Raw genomic sequence first — 21,710 nt, 5'->3', positions numbered from 1 at the left:
CCCAGACAGCAGCCAAGAGCCTGCTCTCACTTCCCATGCCCGGGGGCAAACCAGCAGGTAGCTCCTGTCCCTGGCTGACTGCACAGTTGTGATTTTAAGCCCCATTTCCAGTTCTCCTTACCACAGAGCAGTAATTTTGGCTCATGCTGACACACACACACACAGAGCTGAAAGGCAGTGCAGAAGGACTGAGCAACACACAAGACCTCCAACAGTCAAACGTGGGCTAATCTTAGCTCTCCCTAGTGAGAAAATATCTGTTTCAGAATTATATTTAGGCAGAGGAGTAGGGACTTTTTGGCCAGCTTCTCTCAGGGGTTGGGTGAGAGGGATCGGGTTCCCCCTGCGAGTGACAGCCAGCTCAGCCACTGTCACTGCCTGTGCTGCAACACCAAGAGCTGCTTTAATCCAGCCACATCCTCATCTGCAAGGCTGCTGAGCACAGGGATGCTCCAAGCCTTTCTTTTCAGCTGAACATGGCCATGCCAGACCTGTCAAAGTCTAACCAAGCACTAAATGACCCAAAAACCTTTGGGCAAACACTCCCCTGCTCACACTGACAGTGTAACCCAGCAGCCCAGACTGCTCCTCCTTGGCTCTGAGCATCAACCAACTGTGCAAAACCCAGGAGAAAATAAGTGACTACTTTGGTAAACACATGGAAAGGTGAGAGTAGCCCGTGATGGCACTGCTGCTCTGGCAGTGGTACACACCCCTAAGATTACTGAAGGGAAAAGGACAGGATTGGAATAACCTGCAGCCATAAATCCAACTTGGCTGTTTGGCAAGGGAGCAAACTTCCCTCTGGCTATCATAGTGCTCCAATCTGGCAACAGGAGAAGGCAGCAGTCAAGCTAGCAAAGCCCCATCACACCTATCAATGAACCCCTGTGGTCTAGCAGGGGTTCAGGACCACAGACCACAGTCCCTAACAGTTACTCCTGAACAGAAAGGCACAAGGATTTCTCTTTTAATATAAATTTGTTATTTTATTAAACAGGATTAACAATCAACTGTCCAGAATCCAAACAAGCAACCCTTCATTGCAAACAATTGTTGGAGAAAAATGACCCAAAAAAAGGCCTGTTTCTTTCTGCAATCACGTCCCTAAAAGTGATACTTAATCTTCTGCTTTATAAAAGTAAGAAAAGCACTCTCATCTTCATTTATCTATGTGTATATATGCACCAAGCTCTTCAGAGAGGAGCATTTTACTCTGAAGACCAATATGGAAGCCCAGAAAGAATGAAAATACTCCCAGCACACCATCACTGCTGGCTGAGGCTGGACCAGTCCATGGTCTGTCCATGGCAATGGTGACCACGGCCCCTTGTCAAAGGCAACTTTTTGGTACAGTATCTTTGGAGTGAGCATCTTGGCAGACCCCTGGGATGCTAAAGCACACCACACACTCAGGTAAGAAAACAATGGTCTCTTCTCTGGCTGCCCAGCTCTATTGCTTATTGAGTAAAAACACTATAATGCCATAAAATCACAAAGGAATTTTTGGTGAGTTTCTCTATAAATTCTCCACCAAACTGAAGATCTGACTTCTAGCCAGTGTCATAATTGAGTGAGAGAAGCAATCAGATGGGACCTGAGTCAATGTGTGACAATGGGTCCAAGTTAATTTACTTATTCAGCCTTAAGAGTACCTAATGATTGTGTCAAATCAGAAAGAGGGCAGAATTGTTTAACCAGGCAATCAATCACATTTTTTCCAAGTCTTAAACAAAGGTAAGAGGAAGATCAAACTGCAGTTCACAGGAGTTCTCCAAGATAAGTAAAAAAGAGAGAAGAATCCCAGAAGACAGATTTTGGTGCAAAGTGGTAAAATTATGTTCCAACTTCCTATGCATGTGTGAGCATGGTCATGGCCAGCTGTGAGCACAGCTGGGGCCTGAGCCCAAGGTGTGCAATTCTGCAGCAGTGACATTGGGAGGCCTCATAGATGGGAGTTCTTACACAAGAAAGGATGCCAAAAAAATTGTATTTTATTTTAATTACCCTTCAGACCTGTGCATGGGGCAAGGGCACCAGCTTGCAGCTTGTTCTTGTTCCAGTCTTGTTAGTACAAGACTAACTCTGGGTAAATATAGCTGTGACCAAACCTTCCCACCCACAGGGACAAGAATAAAGCCTCTGTACCTGAAAAGACTGCTCACTCCCTGCCAGCACCAGCACACCTCTTCCCTGGAAAGGTGAAGATTAACCCAGACCACAGCCAGAGTTGAAAGTGGTTATTTCAGCACTGCAGGCAAAGGCCAGGCAGGTCAGCGGGACAGGACAGGTAAAACAGGGAATGAGAGGGAGGTTCTTCTGTTTGCATTTGCAGCACAGAAACACCAGCAGATGGAGAAGGGAGTCAGGCCAGCAGGCAGATCCAGTCTGCTTGCACAACAGCAGGATAGGAAGCTGGATATCCATTCAGGACAGTTTGTGGGTACAAGCAGGTGTATGTGATAGTCTGATTCTGATGAGCACTGTAAGGGTCAACACAGGGCTGCCAGGACTAGAGACTGACTCTGGGCACCTCCTGCCAGTGCTCCCACTGGCACAGAGGACAGTCAGGCACTACTCGTGAAGTAGGGCCCTGCTCCACACTGGCTCCCAGGGACAGGTCACGATGCATTGGGGACCATCCCATAGGCTTTGTACAGCTTGTTGAGCAGCTCCTGCTTTTCCTTCTCCGGTAAGAAGCTGGACTGTGCTGCGTTGATGTTCTGAGGAGGCAGAGGGGGAACACAGGGACAATAAGACACATCAGACATGAACACATGTTTGTGCACAACCCAGCACCTGGCTCTGAGCAGCAACAGGCGAGGGAGAGTGTAAATTTTCCACTCTCAGATTCATTTCCAAAGCCTTATTTTATGCCAGCTGCTCTGGCCCATAACTAGCGGCAGTTCCAGGAGACCAGTACAAAGCAAAGGTCTTTGAATAGTCTGGGAGTTTTGGGATATGTTCTTTGAGCCTGGTCCTACTTTCCTACTTACAAGGCCAGAGCAGAATTTTCTGGTTTACATTAAAAACTCTTCAGCTTATAAAGAAAAACCATCAAGTTGTTCTGGGCTGCACTGAGACACCAGCAGAGCACCCAGCCAAAGCCAACTTACAACTCTCTTGAACTCCTCTTCAGTGAATCCCATGTGTTCCTTCACGATGCCATAGTCCTTGTCAATGGTGGAGTTGAAGATGAGGGGATCATCCGTGTTTAGAGAATAGTTGGCACGATCGTTCTTAAATCTGTAAGGAAATCAGGTTGAACTGGTGGGCAGAACACTGGGTGTGATACTGTGCAGTTCTCAGGGTGAAATGCAGCAAAAGCAAAGATCTCAGGGCTGTCTTTGCAGCTGGAACTGCTGGAGAAAAGCACAAGGTTCAGCTTGTCCCCCCATGGCTCTGCACTGACCTGCCAGGAGTGGCTGGGGTGCAGCATCATGTGCAGGAGGGACAGGACAGCATCCCCAAGGGACCCCCACAGCCGTCCAGTTGCACCAGGCTCTCCCATGCCAAAGGACATGGATGAGCCACGTTGTCACACATAATTAGATGTGCCTTAGCTTTGTACAGCAATAAAGCAGCTGTAATCAACCCAAATCCCGATTATTTGAGATTTCACATAATTGAGAAGTCTTACTGTATTACAGGGTGTTTGGTGAAGTCCGGAGAACATGCTCCAGTCAGATAACTGGACCAAGGGCAGACCTGTTGGGGGAGTTAAGCATGAGAACCAGAATCAACCACATGGATCTAAACCCCAGCTGTGCACACAGATAGCTCAGCACACTGGTAAAACCAGATTAGAGCTTTGTCCACAGCTGCCCCTCAGCACTACTCCGACAGTGCATGTCCTGGATATGGATGCAAGGAGCCCACACGACTGTGACAGGGGCCAGTGGGATGTTGCCCACAGCCAGTCAGTCACCAGCCCTGTGCCCATCACAGTTACAAAACCACTTGTATTAAGTACATATTATTCCCTCTATTAGTTGGCTATGTCCACTCTGGGGAAAAAGCAAAAGAAATCCTTACATGCACTGTAACACCCAGGCATTTCCACCCTCCAACCAGGCTTGCTCTGCTACAGCAGCCTGATCTGTGGAAGGATGAGCCTTCAGGCTTGAGGTGTATAAATCAGTGAATATACCCTCCAGAATTCATCCTTGGCCACAGAAGGATCCATTTTTTCTGCTACCTCCCTCCCTGTGCACACCAGTGCTCCCAGGAGCACACCCCAGCAAACAGACAGGTTTGTCCCCAGCATTTTTCCTGTGGTGCTTTGGGCATCTGGGTTAAACAAACATCACTGTACATGTGGTGAGCACTTGGGTGTCAGGTCCTGTCCCTGCCTGCAGCACAGCCCAAGTGAAGGCTTGTTTTCCACTCAGATAGCAGCTACCTGGTTGTCACGCTCCCACCACACATCTTTACCTCAAAATGCATCTTTATCTTCAGCAGCTCCTTGTAGAGCTCAGGGTCCTCCACGACATGGTATCCATGGCCAACACGCTCAGCCTTCAGGACATAAACTGCCTGGAGAGCACAGGAAAAGCCCTCAGAGCCCCCAAGCACAGCCCAGGCCCTGCCTGCCCAGACCCCCATCCCACTGCAGGTACGACCCACACCACAGAGCTGGCTCCTGGGACGTCCTTCTCCTGCCATCAGGTCAGATCTGTGCCCATGTCCCCAGTGCTCACTTTCCTATGGATATGGGGAGGATTTGGAGCCTCTCTCCCCAGTGCAGGACACGTCACACCCCTGTCCCTCTCTGCCCTGAGTCAGAACTCCTCGTACCTCCTTGACCATGGCAGCAGGGCCAGCCTCCCCAGCATGGACAGTGCGATGAATCCCACATCTCACAGCTTCCTGCAAAACAAGGGAGAATTGTTCCAGTCCCATCACCTGCAGCAAGGTCAGCAAGCTCTGGGGCTGGCACTGCTCTCAGGGGCACAGCAAGGCTCCTGTGCCAAGAGCCCACAGATCACGAGCCTTGCAGTCCAAGGAGTGCAAGAGCTCAGTAATGTCAGAGAGAGAGAGAGACTTAAAAATCCTGGTTATCTTCCACTGGAGCACAGCCAGGATCTTCACAGGCTTTTAAGAAGCACCCCAGGGCAGAGATGAAGAAATGCCCTGACATGAGCACCTCCCTCCTGTATGGGGCTGGGGGTGGAGGCAGCCCAGCTGTAAGGACCCCACAAGTGCAGCTTTGGGTGCAGCTCCATGATCATCCTGAAAATTTCTTTGCCAGAGGGTCACAGGCCACCTGGGCTTTGGGAAGCCTGGAGGGAAGCCTGGCTTCTGCTTTGCTGGAGAAGGGCCACCCAGCTGGCAGCAGCAGGCAGGCTGCAAGCTCCATCTTGCAGCAGACGTTCTTCACAGACAGTCCTTCAGGGATTTGCACTCAGGAGTGTTTTTCAGTTACTTAATACCGATGGGAGGGTGGCTTGCTTCAGCATCTCAGAGCCTGAGTGAGCCCCTGGCACAGAGACAAGATGAATCCTCCAGACAGAGGAGGCTGTGTACTGCTGGCCCACCAGGGCAGGACAAGACTGCCTTCCCATCAGTTACTGAACCCCTGTTCCCGTGTCATTGTTTATAATCACCCTGTTCACTCAGCACAGCAGTGAACAAGGCTGGCCTTGTATCAGCTCCCACTGATGGGGTGAAGACCCCAAGGAAGCCCCATGTATCTTCAGATCTGAGCACTGCTTGCAAACCACCATCCTTCTTGTCAGTGATGGTGCACAACCCCTCCTCCACGGATGGTGGGCACTAACAACCTCAAATTTCCATCAGCAAAGAGGAGTGAGGCTTTCCCTTCCCTCCAAGCCCCTGCAAAGGCTGAGCTTTGGAGACAGCCTGGGATCAGGCTCCTGAAGCCATTCCAGTATTCGAATTTGAGATGATCAGATAAAAGCCCTGCAAATGTGCAGCTTCCCCTCTGCTCCTCCATGATCTCTGCCAGACTGGAAAGGCCAGTCTCTTCCACCCTTGGCTGTGGTTTCACCAGCCTAAGGAGCCATCAGCAGTGAGGTGGGGGTTGGTTTGGGCTCCATGTCACTCATGTCACACTCAGTGCTGCAAGGTAGCCTGCCAAGCCCCAGCTCTAAGGCCACGATTTAGCAATGATGCCTGCCATTAATCATTTAGGAAATATAAACAAATACTTTAGCTATTCAACTGAATGTTTTTAATAGCTGTAACGAATTTTTAAGCTGTTCCAGCTGTTTGCAGTTTGAAAAGCGTCCCTTCGCACACATCCCCTCAATATATATTTTTCTTGTAGTTTCTTTTTAAAATCTTATTCTACAAACCTCATAAGCCTTCTTATGCTCAGAGTAATCCTCCACCTTCAGGGTCTCATCTCCAGCCAGGTCAACAGCCACCACAGAGTCATTTTGATACTTCTTGCAGAGCTCCACCACCTCTGGAGACCAGCCTGGAAGAGGCAGCACCAGGATTCAGGAGGAAGCATTCACAAGGGTCAAACCTTCAGCATTTTTCTAAACAAATCCTAGTCCCGTAACTAGAAGGCTAGAGCTATTTTTTTTAGTCTTCCCCAAAATTTGATGCTCAAAAAGAAACTCCTAGGAAGGTGTGTCATCTCTGTCATCTTCAGGCAAGTAAAAGCTGTCAACTGATCAGTCTGTTTTCAATGAAAGAGAAATCAAATGCATTCACCAGCTGTAAAACTGCTCTTATCATGTTTTTCTGCAAAGAGGGGGAACTTCCACTTCAAGCAGGGGAAAATATTAATTAAACTTCCAAGCAGTGGTGACTGCTGCAGTTGGCTCGAGGTCAGATGAACTGCACTGCCCTGGGACTGTAATATGGTGTGTTAGAGAAATCCCTCAACTCCTGAGCTTTCATCCCTTCCCTGGCTGGGCAAGGTGAGGGCAAAGGCAAGAACTGTCCCACCAGATGAGTTCTGTCAGGGAGGAGACTGGGCTGGGCTGGATCTCTGGGGACCCTGTACAGCCCTCCCTGCTCTGTTGTAGGGCATCCTTGACTCTCCCAAGGATTCTAGTCCTGGTGGGAAGGAGCTGAAGCTTTATCTAATTGCCCTCAGTGAGAAAGAGACTAACAAGTGGCCAACGACTGCTTCAGAGCTCTCTCTCATCACGACTGACAACCTCTGAGAAAGAAACTGCATCTACCAGCTCACATAGCACTTAACCTTAGCAGAAAGGCCAAGAAACAGAGATAAACAGTAATGTTAATAATTAACAGGCACCTGCCATGTACAGACAATCCCCAAATCAGATGAACACACCAGGATGATGTGTGCAGCTTCATAGTCTATTTTTTTCCCACCATTTTCCAACTTGCTGGGTTAGAGTCATTATTTAATTAACAAGTTTAATATGAGTTAGCTCTGGCTGGTATCTCCACCTTCCTCTCAACAGTTCATTAATTACAGGGTGGCTTCTCACTGTGCAGCACATCTGGAATGCACTGCTGAAGACCCTCTATCAAGCACATCATTGGCTCTGGGTATCAGCTGGTGCCCTGGGACACAGGTAAGAGAATGCCACCTCTGCTGGTTGCACAAGCAATCCCTCCTGCAGTGAAGTGCAGGCTGCACATGCCCTTGGATGCTCCTGCCACCTCCTGCCTTTACCACTTGTGCCCTAGCAGGAGCTGTAACTGCAGAGCAGTGTGACTGCGCCTTACACCTCTCCAGTGTCTACAAAGAAAAACATTTTTTTTTCCCCTAGAAACCCAAATTTCCCAAAACAGAAATGTAAGGATCAAGTCTTCAAAGTATTGTTTGGTGTTGACTGCGCAGGCAGAAAAAATACAAACCCACTCTCAAATCTACCACTTTCCAAGAACATAATTTTTCACATTTCTAGACACAAATTAATCATGTAGTCACTAGGAAAAACCTTTCCACCATCTACCCTACTAAGCCTACCTGAAACTGGTGTGAGATATGAAGATACTCAGAATAAAATCTTCACATAAAATAGCTACTGCCACACAGCCTCTCTCTGGCTGCATCCTTCCTTAGAGAAAGATGCCTACAAAATTCTACAGCCCACTGAAATGTTGGAAACTGGGTTTTCTTCCTATTCTGGGTCACAGCACCTGTTACCAACAAAATTTTTCATCAGAGCTACTGATGTTACAAAAAACCATTTTATATATGTGCCTTAAGTATATCTGACATGTTTTCAGCTTAAGCCAGCAGAGATTGCCTGGTGGCAGAGGATTCTCTGGCCACCCCAGGCTAAGGAAGGAGCATCCTGCTGTAGGACCACGAGCAGGGAAGTGCCAGATGTCATACCTGCTCCTCCTTCCATGACCATTTGCTCTCAGACCTCCAGTCACTCGTGGCAGATGCAAGTGCTCACTGTGCCAATGGCTTTCACCGGTCCAAGGTGAGCTCTGGCTTTTGGGCAGGGGACAGAGATCACAGCTCCCCCAGCAGAGGACAGAAGAGCCCCTTTTGACCCTCCATCAAGACCTTTCAGACACTGGTTGTACCCACAGACCCCCTCCTGCATCCAGCACACCTTTCCCTCCAGTGAAAGGAGCAGAAAACCCCAGAATCTCCTCAGCACTGCCTGGTCCTGTATCAGACCCCCAGACTGGGGCTCGCCCCACATTCCTGCAGGGGCCCCAGACCCAGGGACCCCCCCCACCACACACACACACACACACACATCAGGGAAGGGACAGAGCAGCAGGGGAGCTGCAATACATTACTTGGCATATGGCGCATGCAGCATAGAATAGACCTGGCTTTGATGTGGAAATCCCTTTCTCCATCCTTCAGTCCCTGATTTACGAGCTGAACCACTTCGTCTGGAGTGAGGTCTCCCCTGCAGGGAAGAAAAGCCATCAGCAAGAGGCCAGACACTTGCCAGGGAGGCAGGCAGGAGCCACAGGTTCAGCACAGCATCCCCTGGGAGGACAGGCTGCCCCAGGTTCCACCAGCCCATTGAGACCACCCGGAGCCCCAGAGCACCTTTTACACCCATGCCACGACCACATTTACCAGATATCAGGCACTGAAGCAGGCACAGATGACACTAAGGTGTAGAAAGGCATTGGGGAACTGGGTGCCCATGCTGCCTGAGCAGAGGAGCCCCCTATTTGCCAGAGCATCTCATTAGGGCACACAATTCTCTACAGCTGGGCAGGGGCAAGCCCAGGGCTCAGCATTCACCACAGCACTCTTTGAAGGGGCCCCAGAGCCCAGCACTGATTTAATGAGAGGCACATATCACAGGGAGATGACATGAAAGGAAGGGATCTGACCACCAGCCCCCTCCAACACCACCCACCACCTCTGCCAGCTCAAATTCCCATTTTGTGGTCAGGCAGTCCATATGTGGACATTTCTTTCCCTGTCACAGGGAAGGGCTTCAGCCAGAATGTTGCAGCTGCTCTGCACATGCAGAACTTGGTGCCCAGAGCAAGGGATGCTAAAACACTGCAGCACACAGAGGTATTCAAGATGAAAAGCCCTGTTGATGGCAGAGAGAGGTGGAAGCAGGCTGGCTCTCGCTGCATGGGAGATGAGAAGAGGTTTGTTACAGCAGCTTTGAACACACAGTGGCTGACTGGCATGGGGATGCCTTCTCCAAGCCCAAGGAGCTGCCCAGCACGGCAGGATCACTCACTCAGCTTGTCCCCAGGGGATGGGAGCCACACCAGAGTTGGCCAGGAGGTGAGGGCTGTACCGGACCTCCACGTAGGCGACTCCTTCCTTCGCTTTTGTTTCCACAAACTCGTAGGCAATTCTCTTCACTGCCTCACGGTCACCCCTGCAGGGATGGCAGTGGGACTTGTCACCCTCAAGGCCCACAGGGGACCTCCAAGGCTGAGCCAAGGGATCCTGCCAAGGGTTGAGAGGGGAAAAAGCAAAAAGCAGGGTACTTACGCAATGGCAGGCATGTAATAATTAAATTTCTCTAGAAACTTTGGAAGTGTCAGTGGTGTGTCATAGCTGACATACTTCATGAGCTCCTCAACAGTATCCCCAGGGAGAGGGATGCCTCTTTTCCTGGAAACGAAGTCACACGTTACTGACAGGGAAGGTTATTGCATTTTTAATCAGCCCATTTTACACACCAGTTGCATCCAAAGCTGGCAGCATCAACCACCATTTCCTCACAGGAAAGATACAGCACACGCTGTCCTTCCAAAATCTCCTCACGGATGGAGCCCTGAATCTCAGCAGAGAGGAAGGCAGTCCAAAGCACAGGCAAAGCACAAACAAACCGAAATACAAGCCCAGGCTGACCCGGCAGGAACACAGCCAGGGCACATTTTAAGCTTAAGAAGGAGTTCATCTAAAGGGGCTCTGGATTATTTCTTGGCACCTCCTAGACATAGCAGCAGAATTGCCAAAATTCTTTAGAAAAGTTAATTTCCACATATGTAGGCTCAAAGGATTAAAAAATCAAGGAGATGCTCCAAGGCCTGGGATCACACAGGCAGAAGTGTCGTGGCTCATGGCTTTAGTGCCAGCAGCTCCTGCTTCCTGAGCCCAGCATCCTGGTGGCATCTTCTGGGACAGCAACACCTCCCACACAGGAACAAACAGCAACTGCTGCTCCCAGTGCAGGGACAGACAGGCTAATGCCCACATAAATGCTCCCAAGAGGGAAGTGGCCACGTTCCCCAGGAACAGCTGGAATACTGAGGGGGTGAAGGTGTTCCTGGTGTGGTGACTGCCAAGATCAAGGGGGCTGCCAGCCAAGGGCACTGCAGCTTCCTGGGCAGGCTTTGCCACCCCCCTGCCCTCTGGTACCCTGCACAAGCCAAAACAAATTTGGAGTAATAACCAGACATTTGTTTTTAATCCTCTTTCCTGCCACAATGAATTACAGCTGATTGATAGGAGAACTCTGCTAATAGAGACAAAACACCACAGCTTCAGTGCTGCAATGCCAGCGGCCATCCCAATGAGCCATGGCTCCTGGGCTTGGTAAACATTGCTCCTTCCCCACTCAGCCAGGAAGGAAACCAGCCCCACACTCAGCCCTCACATGCAATCCGCACAGATTAAGTTGCTGGCATTCAGCAGGGAACACTCATTGCTGCCAAGGCATCGGTTTTCCTCCCTGCCTTGCCCTTTCCATGGCACTGACACATCGGCCTCTGCTCCAGGAGCCAACATGCACCTTCCTCCACCTGCCCCAGGAAAGTTTCCTGTAGCAAAGCCCCTTCCCTGACTTCTTTCATGTGCTTCCTGAAGCAGTGCCTTCATGCTGGCACCAGTGGCAGCGCTTCGGGATGATCCACACTGCAATCATCCCTGGATGAGGAGATCTGGTCGATCATGCCAGTGTGGCTTTTGGAGCTGCTGCTGCCCCATCCAATCCTCCCTGTAGGTAGGATCCTTCTTGAAGCAAAGTGGCCAGAGGGGGACATGTTTGTCCTCACTGCCATCTCAGAGTCCTTCCCAGACTTCCCTCAGCCGCAGGCAGCACCATGCTCACTATCCCACCATAGAAAGGGCACCTCTCCTTGGGGACACCTAGTCCCCATGAGACATCTGTAACAGCTCTGACCCCTTTGGCAGAGCAGAAGCACCATGCAAAGACTGACCCAGACCTGACAGAATTAGAGTTTCTAAAAAGAGCCGAGTTCAGCAGTGCACTGCCCAAGGGGGCTCGTGTACATGGTCAAACACCACCAAACAGCAAAATTATTTCCAGTTCTTTATCTTTGAAAATAGACCACAGGCAGCTTTCTGTGCCCAGGGTCAGGTTATTAAGGCAGTCAGGCCCCTACAGCCTTCTGCACTGCCCCACTGGGTTTTTTTTGTGCGTGAGTGCAAGTTTTAGAGCCCATGAATAGCACAGCCTTGCTCCACCCAAGGGCTGGCAGCTCAGAGGGATGCCAGGTCTGTTTAAAAATAAGAGGGAGCTCAGCACACACTCAGGCAATGAAGGTTTCTACCCTAAGAAAGGATCCTGGCACAGGATCCCCAGCCAGCCAGTGCTTCCTGGGTTTCAGGGCTCCTACAATTCTCCTAGGGGACGACACTGGCATTTCCCATTTGCAGGCAGAGGGACCCAGCAGAGCCCCAGGGAGTCAGCACTAACTCTTCTGTTCATTTGGACTGTATTCCAGCCCTGCAGCCCATCAGCAGGAACCCTGAATTCAGCATGCCAGCATCCAGCAAAAAATGGGATGGACAGCCCTGACCCACCCTCCTTTCTCTGACTACACAGCACAAAGTATGGCCAGGCCCTGCAGGAAAAGCTACTCCAGCAAGAATATTTCTCCCTAGGACTGCACTGCCTTGGAATCTGCTGGGCTCACAGGATGCCCATCCTCCTTCAAATTGATTTCCTCTCCAAAATATCTAAGACCCATTTCCCAAAATCCTTACAATTGCTGCCTTCTTGATCTGAGAGTATCAGTGACAGCTGGAAGAAATCTTGTTTATTTTGCTTACGAATGTGGAGCCAGGCCCTCACACAGGTTAATCATTCACCCCATGCTTCCCACACGGTCTACACTGAGGGAAGATGCACGTGGGCTCTGTCAAGGAAACAGCCTCTCTCCAAGTCACTGCCAAGTGCTTCCCTGGGTCACCCCCACATCAGCGTGACTCCTCACTGCTGGCACCAGGCAGACAGCCTGGGATTCAAATGCACATGGCAGCAGGGCAGGCAAGGGCACCCCAGCTGGCTTTTCCTCCCAAACCCTGCAACAGCACTACCACCACCAAGACAACTCCCAGCCTGCTGTTTTGGTTTTGTGATTAGTAATGTGGGAAAAGAAATGAGAACACAGCATCTCTGTTGTGTGCTGGGTACACTTCAAAGGCAGGCAGCTCTTTATGAGACATCTTCTGTTTTTTTCTTATGGTGACTCCTCTGAGCTTGCCCAGCTCACAAACTCACAAGCACCTCAGTCACATTCCTGCTACCTGGGAAGCCCCACTGTCTTTTGGGCTGTGCTCAGTGTCCTCACACTGTGCAGCCAGCTCTGAGCAGAAACAGAACCAGCACCAGCCAGGTGCGCTGCCTGCAGGAGCTCCTCTGTCACAGATCTGGAGAAGCAGAAGGGAGGATGCCTTTGAACTGCAGCTCCCAGAACTTCCTTCCCTCTACAACTCACTTGCCAAAGTACAAGATGGTCTCTGGTCTGATGGCTCCATCCAGGTGGACGTGAAGCTCTACCTGCAATAAGAGAAATGGGTCAGATATTCTTGAGCTGCAACAATAATTCAGAGAGAAGTAACTGGTGCTCACATTGGTATAAATTGGTAGTCAATACAGGGACAAAGTCATGACAAGGAAGAATATAAACGTTTCTTAAATATCATCATCATAAAGTTTATTATTCAAACCTAAGTATTGTCTAAATATTTTGTTATGGCTGCTGCAGCTCACACACTTAATGAATCTTTAGACATTTATCCTGTTTCCAGTAATTTTTAGGGACCACCCTATCCTTATTTAGATTTCAGGAGGAGTGAAAAAAGCAAACCCCAAACACATTCACTTTCCAGCTTGCTTCCTCCTTGAAATCACATGCATCCAAACCCTAATTAATTTGCTAAGAGTCATTACACGAAAACTTTGACTTCGCTTCCAAGAATCAGTTCCTGACAGGTTGTTAATTACATGGTATTATCAGGGTTTACAGGCTCTCTAATCCTACACAAGGGGTCAGTCCCAAGGCACAAAAAGGGCTGTAAAAAATAATGATAACAAGTTGCCCCATAGAAGTAACAAGGTTTCAAAATAAAACACTTAAATTTTTAGTCATTAAAAAAGGGACAGGTCTTTTCATTCTGAAGCCCTATTCCCCCATTATTGCTGAAACATTGGATTTTAGAGAAAGAAACCCAGAAAAGCAAAAGCAGGCTTTGTCCATTAGCCAGCTGGGGCTTTTGGAGGAACATGACAAATATGATCTGGAAGCTGAACTGGGAAGGAAAATATTAGCTGTAAAACGTTTCAGCTAGATATCCATCCTTCCAGAACTGTTTTCTTTTAAGTAACAGAATAGCCTACAAAATACATATTTGATCTTATTGTATTTTTAAATGAAACTGCAGATTAGAAACTTAAAACACAAGGTTCTTTTTTAGTTATAACATCATGGACATTTAGTTATAACATCTCTGCATTTCCCTGCAGAGATGATAGCTGCAGGGTGCAAAGGGTAAGAAGGGAGTAGGATTTAGAAGAGGACTGGATATTTTCATGGATAACTAAACTACCCAGGGTTACTAATTAAAACCCACAAACCCTCTGGCGTCAGGGTATGTATCAAACAATAACTACGAGGAGCTGGGAGAAAATTGAGTAAGCAGTGCCTGCAAGTGTCCAAGAACAGGTGAGGTGAGCTCCTGGCACAGGGCTGGCAGTGCCCTGGGGCGTGCACTGATGCCCAAGAGCTCACTCCCATCCCCACACGCTGCCCTGCAGGCAGAGGCACCTGACTCACTGCCAGGGCTTCCACTGGCCCCTTCTGCTGCAAAAGGCAGGGCAGGGACAGTGCTGGGGCTCAGGCCATCTCCACATGATGGCTGTGAAGCTGCCACTGAAACATTGGTGGCATGCAAAATGCAGGTGTGGCAGGCTCAGGATAGATCAAACTGCTGGTGGCAATCAGCTGGCCCGGGGTCATGAATACACCCACAGACACCACTGAGAGCAGATGGTACAAACATATTCCTGCCACTTCTCCTGCCCTTAAGATACAATCTGAATCTACAGAGAGGAAGATTTTAAAAGGGCAAAAACCTGATCTTTCCCCCCTCCTTGAGTTATGCAATCCTGCTTATGAGGACTAAATGTCCTGCAAAGCAGCAGATAAAATAACAGGATGCAAACATGGCCTGCATTACCAGATGTGGACGCCTGGCACGTTTTCCACTCCTGAGCTCCAGTTCCTATTTCAAAACCATACAAGATCCACTCCTTGAGGTACTCAACAGCCCTTATGACTTTCTGATGGAGTTACAGGTTTGAAATTTGATCACATTGGATTTAAAAACAAAGCAACCTGAACCTATTGAGGTCTTCTCCCTCAATCACTTTCTAAGTGTGTCTGGGGAGAACATCTCAACATGAGATTTCCATCAATGAGAAAGCAGACTCCGTGGCATCCTTCATCTATGTGAGTCACCTCCTCCTACCACTTCTGCAGGGGACACACTTATAAAGCAGCAAGTTCCTCTCCAAAATCAGCAACAGGCTCTTTGTCGCCTGTCTGCCTTTTTTGGGGTCTGGAGCCACTTAAACCAAGTGCTGAGGAGCCCTTGTGCAATGCTGCTCAACCCAAAAAGTTTTGTGTTTCCTTCAAGACCGGTTCTTCAGAGCAGAGTTTTCTGCAGCTTCGAACTAATCTATGCTATTTAAATGGCCAAAGGACATTCAAGAGAAGATGCAAAGGTGTGCCTACAGGGCTCCAGATAAGGATGCAAGGCAGAGGAACAGCCCAGCAGCTCATCTGCCCTGGGCACCTTGCGTGCAAACGCTGAGGGCTTCCAGGTCCGTGGGAGGCTGCTCACTGCAGATTACATTTCAGCTCTCTTCCTGCCTGTTTGTTTCGGGTAAACAAAGCACAAGACTTTTCCAGATACAAATGGGTGACACGACCTTGCCTTAAGCCAAGGAAAGTACCCAGATAAGGATGAAAGACTTTTCTCTAAACTGTGGCTCCAGGGAACGATGCCTGAGCAAGCAGAAATTAGGTGAATGCAGGAGCCCAGTGCTTCTTCCAAAGCTCTCTGCTCTTTAGTACACAACTCTATGTGCATGTGGTCTCCCACCCCAAACCTTCCAATTTATTTATAGGGAAAGCAAGAGCACGCACATTTTATTGGAATCTCAACAGCTGGTGAAGGATCTGAACAGCACCGCAGGCTGCACCAGCACTAGACAGGAGCCTTCAACCACTTCAGGACCACTGATCATAGAATCACAGAAAGATTTGGGTTGGAAAAGAACTTAAAGGTCATTTAGTTCAAAACCCCCTGCCGTGGGCAGGGATGCCACCCACTAGACCAGATTGGTAACTTCCCTTCTCACAGCCCAGCTGGATGTGGTACCACCTGTTCTGATGAAGAACAAAAAAGCAGCAGAACCCTCCAACGCTTTCCTGAGGAAGGAGCTTTTTTCTTCTCCCAAGTACAGTGAGACCCTCAAGACCAGCTTTGTGCAGGAACCCTTTAGTCCCTCCTGCACCTCCACTGACCTCCCACCAGCACATCAAAAACCCAGAGTGTAATGCAAGAAAACATTTAGTTTCACTCTAGACTTGTTGAAAGTCAGAGAGATGGGTTCAAAGAGCATTCAAAAGGCTGTAAATTGTGTATCCTCAGCACAGACAGCCCCCAGCAAGGCCATCACAGCAAACCCAGTGATTTCCACTTTTATGCAAAAAAATTTTAGCTCAACCACAGCACATGACTCATTAGTACAGATATCAGCAAGTTGGTTCAGATTTTTAAAAAGGAGAAGTTTTAAGGGCTCTGGCTTGACTTCTCTGAAAATATTGTAAAGTTTTCTTTGAGATGTAATAAGCTTCAAAAATAAATTCAAACACAAAATTAAGGTACTCAAACAAGTATGTTCCATTCCAAGATCAAGTCTGATTATTTTTGTTTTAGTGAAATTGAGGGGGAAAAGTTAACTAAACATTCAAAGTATTTTCATCCACAGTCAACCCAACACAATTTCTCTATTACTGTTTGATCAGTGGACCATGGCAGAGCAGTTACCTGCTCAGCTTGTCCCTTATATGGCATAAAAAAAGCCATTCAAGATAAAGCACTTGAAGGATTTTCTGTATTATGGGGGTTTAGGGTCTATTTTTAAAATATGTACAATGACCAAAGTCAGTCCACCCCTTTTATTGTGAGATTTCCTGCAGACATTAATAGATAATCAGGCAGCTGACAAAATTGCATCATTTTGAAACCCTTAACAGTGACTTTGCCCAGGATTATTTATCAGCCTCATAAAAGGGGATAATTTAGGTTAATTCTATTAATCTCAATGACTGAAAATCAGGGTAATTACAGCTGTAATTTGTCAATTATTAGATAAGCATGGCAAATCACTGCAAAAAACAATTGTGCTCCCCAAAGACTGGTTTTATTGAAGTGTGCTGTTAGAAACAGAGTTCCTCATCCTAAGTTCATCTCAAACACTCATTTAGAAGCAAGAGGTGAGAGTGGCTCAAGAGAGTTGTGAGGTGGAAGCAGCACAGCATTATCCTGAGAGCACCACAAATGCATCTGGGAGATTATCTGTCACATGCTTTAAGGGGTGAGACTTTAAAAGAGAAACGTGGGAGACTACAAGCCCCACAGTGCTCCACTACAGGAAATATGTGTGCTTTCTACATCTGGACAATGATTCATGGGTTTGGTGGCTGAGGAAGAGGAAGATGCTCGAGTGCTGAGCAGCCTTTAGTACCACCCTCCTGGCACCAGCTACTCAAGCTCCACTGACCTCAGTAGGAGACTCCTGGTGACATCAATAGGTGATGGTGGCTGTGTGTCATCTCAGGTGTTGGTTCCCATGGGGTGGCAGGGCCATGTGCCCACCAGTCCACCACAGACCTCACACCCACAGCTGCCTGGAGCAAGGCACTGCTTCAGAGCAATAAGCAGAGTCCTGGCACTTTGTGCAGCACCAAGACAATCTCCTACTGCCACTGGGTTTGACAAGTGGATCTGAGAAGATTATCTAAGAGCATCCCCTCACCCAATTATGGAAGAACTAAGCACACGAGGTACCACTGTGTAAAGTATGGCTTGAGCTCAGCACAGTCTCAGCAGCACCAGGTTCTGACCCCTGCCAAGTCAGGCTGTGCACAAGAAGTAGACAAGCCAAATCCAACATCATCCTCCACATACCATTGAGCACTCGCAGTCCCCTCAATAGGCAGGAAGAGTCTGCAGTGCTACAGGGAGTGGGGCAGGATGTCCTCTCAAACCCCCTGGGTACAGCCAGCACAGGCACCTCTGGAACCACCCAGGCTGGATCAGCAGCCAGTCTTCTCTGGGAGGCTGCCACACACAGTGTGCCTCACACGGCCCCATGCCACCTGATGGTTATTTTGCAAATGAGCTACACCAGCCACTGGAGAGAGTGGGCCTGACCCCAGAAACCCCTACTCCCATTCTGCTCTCCACAACACAGCTCAAGGCACGTGGGAGCTGCAGGAGAAGACAGCCACATGTCCTGAAGCCCCCCGTAGGCTGCAGCTGGCCTACAAGAAGAGGGCAGTGAGCAATAGCACAGTGCTCTGGTTGCGGAACAGAAAAAGTGATGGTTGATATCAACTGAACATCAGCCTCTTCTGTTCTTTTATGGCCTACAACAAGCAGGGTTCAAAGCTGTTCTCCCACAGCTCCCTGTTCATCACTGCAGTCACTGGGAGTCAGCGAGTTCCTGAAAAACACAGAGGCACCTGTGGCCCCACATTCAGCTGGGGCTGAAGCTGCTCCAGTTACCAGAAACATCTCTAAAACACAAACCTGATAGTTCCCAATGGTAGAGGATCCAGAGGAATGAATAGGGCTCATTAACTGACTTCAGGCCCATTTTTTTCCCCCCAAGCCTGACTTAGCAGGTTCACAGGACTGAAAGGGACCACCTGAGTCAGGAAGACCAGTCTCATAATTGCCAATATCCAGACAACAGAAGCCTGATCTTAGCAGTCAAACCCTACAGTTTTTCCTAGGTCTTTCTCTTTGGTATCCCAGTCTCCCACACACTGGAAAAGTGGAAACACAAATGAAAGAAGAACTTAAGTTGCTTTTCTCAGCTAAAAGTTTAAAACCACTGGATGAACCAACAGCCTTTTTTCTTGGTGGAGCTGATGAAGCACCACTATCTCCCAAAACTGTAGTGGACTTAAAAAGGCTTTAACCATTAGCAGCTGCCAATGCTCCCTGGATTTTGGTATCAAGGTTTGCCTGCTATTGCATGGATCAGCTTCCTATAAAGGGAACCATGGTGAGGGAATGAAACATTAATCAGACCTGTGCACACCACCCTTTCCAAGTATGTGAGACTTTCCTGGTGCAAACTCAACTGAGAGATAAACGGTTTGGGAGTGGGAGAGAATTCAAATAGCAGCAAAAACACCCAATCCTTTTGTGGTTTTGGATACAGTCTTCTTTTCTGGAAAAGCCACAAGCAGTTGCCACCACTTATGTTCTCCCAGAGCAGCACCACAACTCTCACATCACTTTTCTTGGTCTCCTCTGCCTTGACTACTACTTTCCTACAAGAGTCCAACCTGGCAGACCTGCTCCCTGTACAGCACCTTACCCAGACCACAGTCTGAGAGCTGAGCCACCCTGCAGCACAGGCAGTGCTCCTCCATCAGATACAGGACTCTTGCTTAGCCACAGCTGTTTCATCTTCTTTGTCCTCTGTTTTACAATCTGGATGATAAACACATTACCACATGTGCCTACCAAAGATGTAGCATACAGGGCATAGAGACAGTGAAAGACTGGTGCCTGCTGTCAGAGTGCTCCAAAGTGGTGTTGTGGGTATCTGAGGAACAACTGAACTGAATGCGTAAGAGAAAAACAAAAAAACCACAAAAACAAAAACAACAAAGAAAACGCAAAAAAAAATATCAACCCCCAAAACAAAATTTAAAAACACAAGAGAAACCACCTGTTTTAGCAGACTACACTCGCTCCTTCCCCAGCCACCTGCACATCCCCAGCCTGGCGGAGCAGTGTCCGCGGCCGGACGCTGGGGCGAGCCTGGACCCGCATCGCTCCTGCAGAGGGATGTGCGGGACAGCCCGTGCCTGTCCCTGTCCCTGCGGGGAGCAGCGCAGCGCTCGACTGGGACCGCGGGGTGACAGCGCCCGCCGAGCCCTGTCCCGGGGTCCCATCCCCAGCGATCCCGGCCGTGCTCCAGCTCCCACCCGGCTGCAGCCCCGGCGTGCGGAGAGCAGGTGCGGCCGCTCGGCTCCGGGGCACGACCGGAGCGGGCACGGCTCCTCCGGACCGGGGGGGCACGGCTCCTCCGGACCGGGGGGGGCACGGCTCCTCCGGACCGGGGGGGGCACGGCTCCTCCGGACCGGGGGGGGCACGGCTCCTCCGGACCGGGGGGGGCACGGCTCCTCCGGACCGGGGGGGGCACGGCTCCTCCGAACTGGGGCACGGCTCCTCCGCACCGGGGGGCACGGCTCCTCCGAACCGGGGGGCACGGCTCCTCCGAACCGGGGGGCACGGCTCCTCTGAACCGGGGCACGGCTCCTCCGAACCGGGGGGCACGGCTCCTCTGAACCGGGGCACGGCTCCTCCGAACCGGGGCACGGCTCCTCCGAACCGGGGGGCACGGCTCCTCCGAACCGGGGGGCACGGCTCCTCCGCCCGGGGCACGGCTCCTCTGAACCGGGGCACGGCTCCTCTGAACCGGGGGGCACGGCTCCTCCGCCCGGGGCACGGCTCCTCTGAACCGGGGGGCACGGCTCCTCCGAACCGGGGGGCACGGCTCCTCTGAACCGGGGCACGGCTCCTCTGAACCGGGGGGCACGGCTCCTCCGCCCGGGGCACGGCTCCTCCGCCCCGAGCACGCCGCGCTCCCCGCTCCCGTGCACAGCACCTCGGCGCCGGTGCACGCCCCGCTGCCGGCCCTGCGCCTCCGGCAGCGCTGCCAGCTCACCTTGGGTCCCCCGAAGATCCTCCGTGCCCCCTCCATGCCGCCGCTGTCGCCGCTCTGCCGCCGCCGCTCCGCGCTCGCCCCGCCGGCCCCGCTCGCCCGCCCGGCCCCCGCCGGCCCCGCCCCGGCCCGCCCCGCGCACGCCGGGCCCGGGGCAGACACACGGAGCGGGGCGCTTCGATGTGGGGACACGCTAGAATTCATCGCGTTCCTCCTCCCTGCCATGGGCAGCGGCACCTGCTGCTAGCCCAGGCTGCTCCAAGCCCCAGTGTCCAGCCTGGCCTTGGACACTTCCAGGGATTCAGGGGCAGCCACAGCTTGTCTGGGTACCCTGTGCCAACCTCAGCGTTCTTACAGGGAAGAACTTCACCCTCACATTGAATCCAAACCCACCCTTCCTGCAATCCCACTCGCGTTTCCTTCAGGAGCTGAGGGCCCGGGTGGACCTGCTCCTCCAATGATAACATTGGCAGAAAATAGAAAGGAAAGCGATCTCCAGCTTTGATTGGAGTCTTAAGCAAATCAACAATGTTTGTTTTAACCTTTCCTGTTCTCAAAACTGCTGCTCAATGATTCATTTTATTTTGTGTGATGGATTTCGGTCCACCATACACTTACTTGCAGCTCTTTCAAACTCACATTCAGCTTTTCATTTCTTATTTTCAGTGACCTGGACATGTTTTATGCTGCTCCTCTGCCTCCTGCTTTCCTCTCCTGCGGGGGTTGCACGTGGCAGCCCACATCTTTGAAGACAGTGAGGCAGAAAGTCACAGAACCACAGAATGGTTAGGTACCTCTGGAGATCATCTAGTCCAGCCCCTCTGCTAATACAGTTTCACCTAGAGTAGGTTGCATGTCCAGGTCGTTTTCGAGCATCCCTGAAAAAGGGGACTTTCAGAGTTCTGCCTGCTCCTCTCTGCATGGATTTTCTGATAGTGGGGAGAGCAGAGTTTCAGTCACTCCAGACCTGGCATCCCCATCTAACTAAAGGCAAATTTGCCAAATGGAACCTTCCCTAGATTGACCCTTGGGGAACATCTATGGGGCCCAAATGCAGCCCTGGGTGAGATGAGATC

At 50.2% G+C, this 21,710-nt stretch overlaps 1 protein-coding gene across 1 annotated transcript; it reads right to left on the bottom strand.

The window, feature by feature from the left end:
• Positions 1-1,023: 1,023 nt before the first annotated feature.
• On the bottom strand, positions 1,024-20,673 carry ADA (adenosine deaminase). Its single transcript, XM_062505022.1, has 11 exons — positions 20,638-20,673; positions 13,093-13,154; positions 9,896-10,018; positions 9,636-9,779; positions 8,716-8,831; positions 6,318-6,442; positions 4,798-4,869; positions 4,435-4,536; positions 3,641-3,708; positions 3,117-3,246; positions 1,024-2,723 (listed from the first exon to the last, which is right to left on the bottom strand). Exons 1-11 carry the CDS (start codon positions 20,671-20,673, stop codon positions 2,622-2,624), a joined length of 1,080 nt encoding a protein of 359 aa, XP_062361006.1. The 3' UTR covers positions 1,024-2,621.
• Between the last annotated feature and the right edge of the window lie 1,037 nt (positions 20,674-21,710).

This window comes from Cinclus cinclus, chromosome 18 (assembly GCF_963662255.1).
Source record: "Cinclus cinclus chromosome 18, bCinCin1.1, whole genome shotgun sequence".
NCBI lineage: Eukaryota > Metazoa > Chordata > Aves > Passeriformes > Cinclidae > Cinclus > Cinclus cinclus.
Note: the sequence above shows the minus strand (reverse complement) of the source record. Positions and strands in the feature narration are given on the sequence as shown.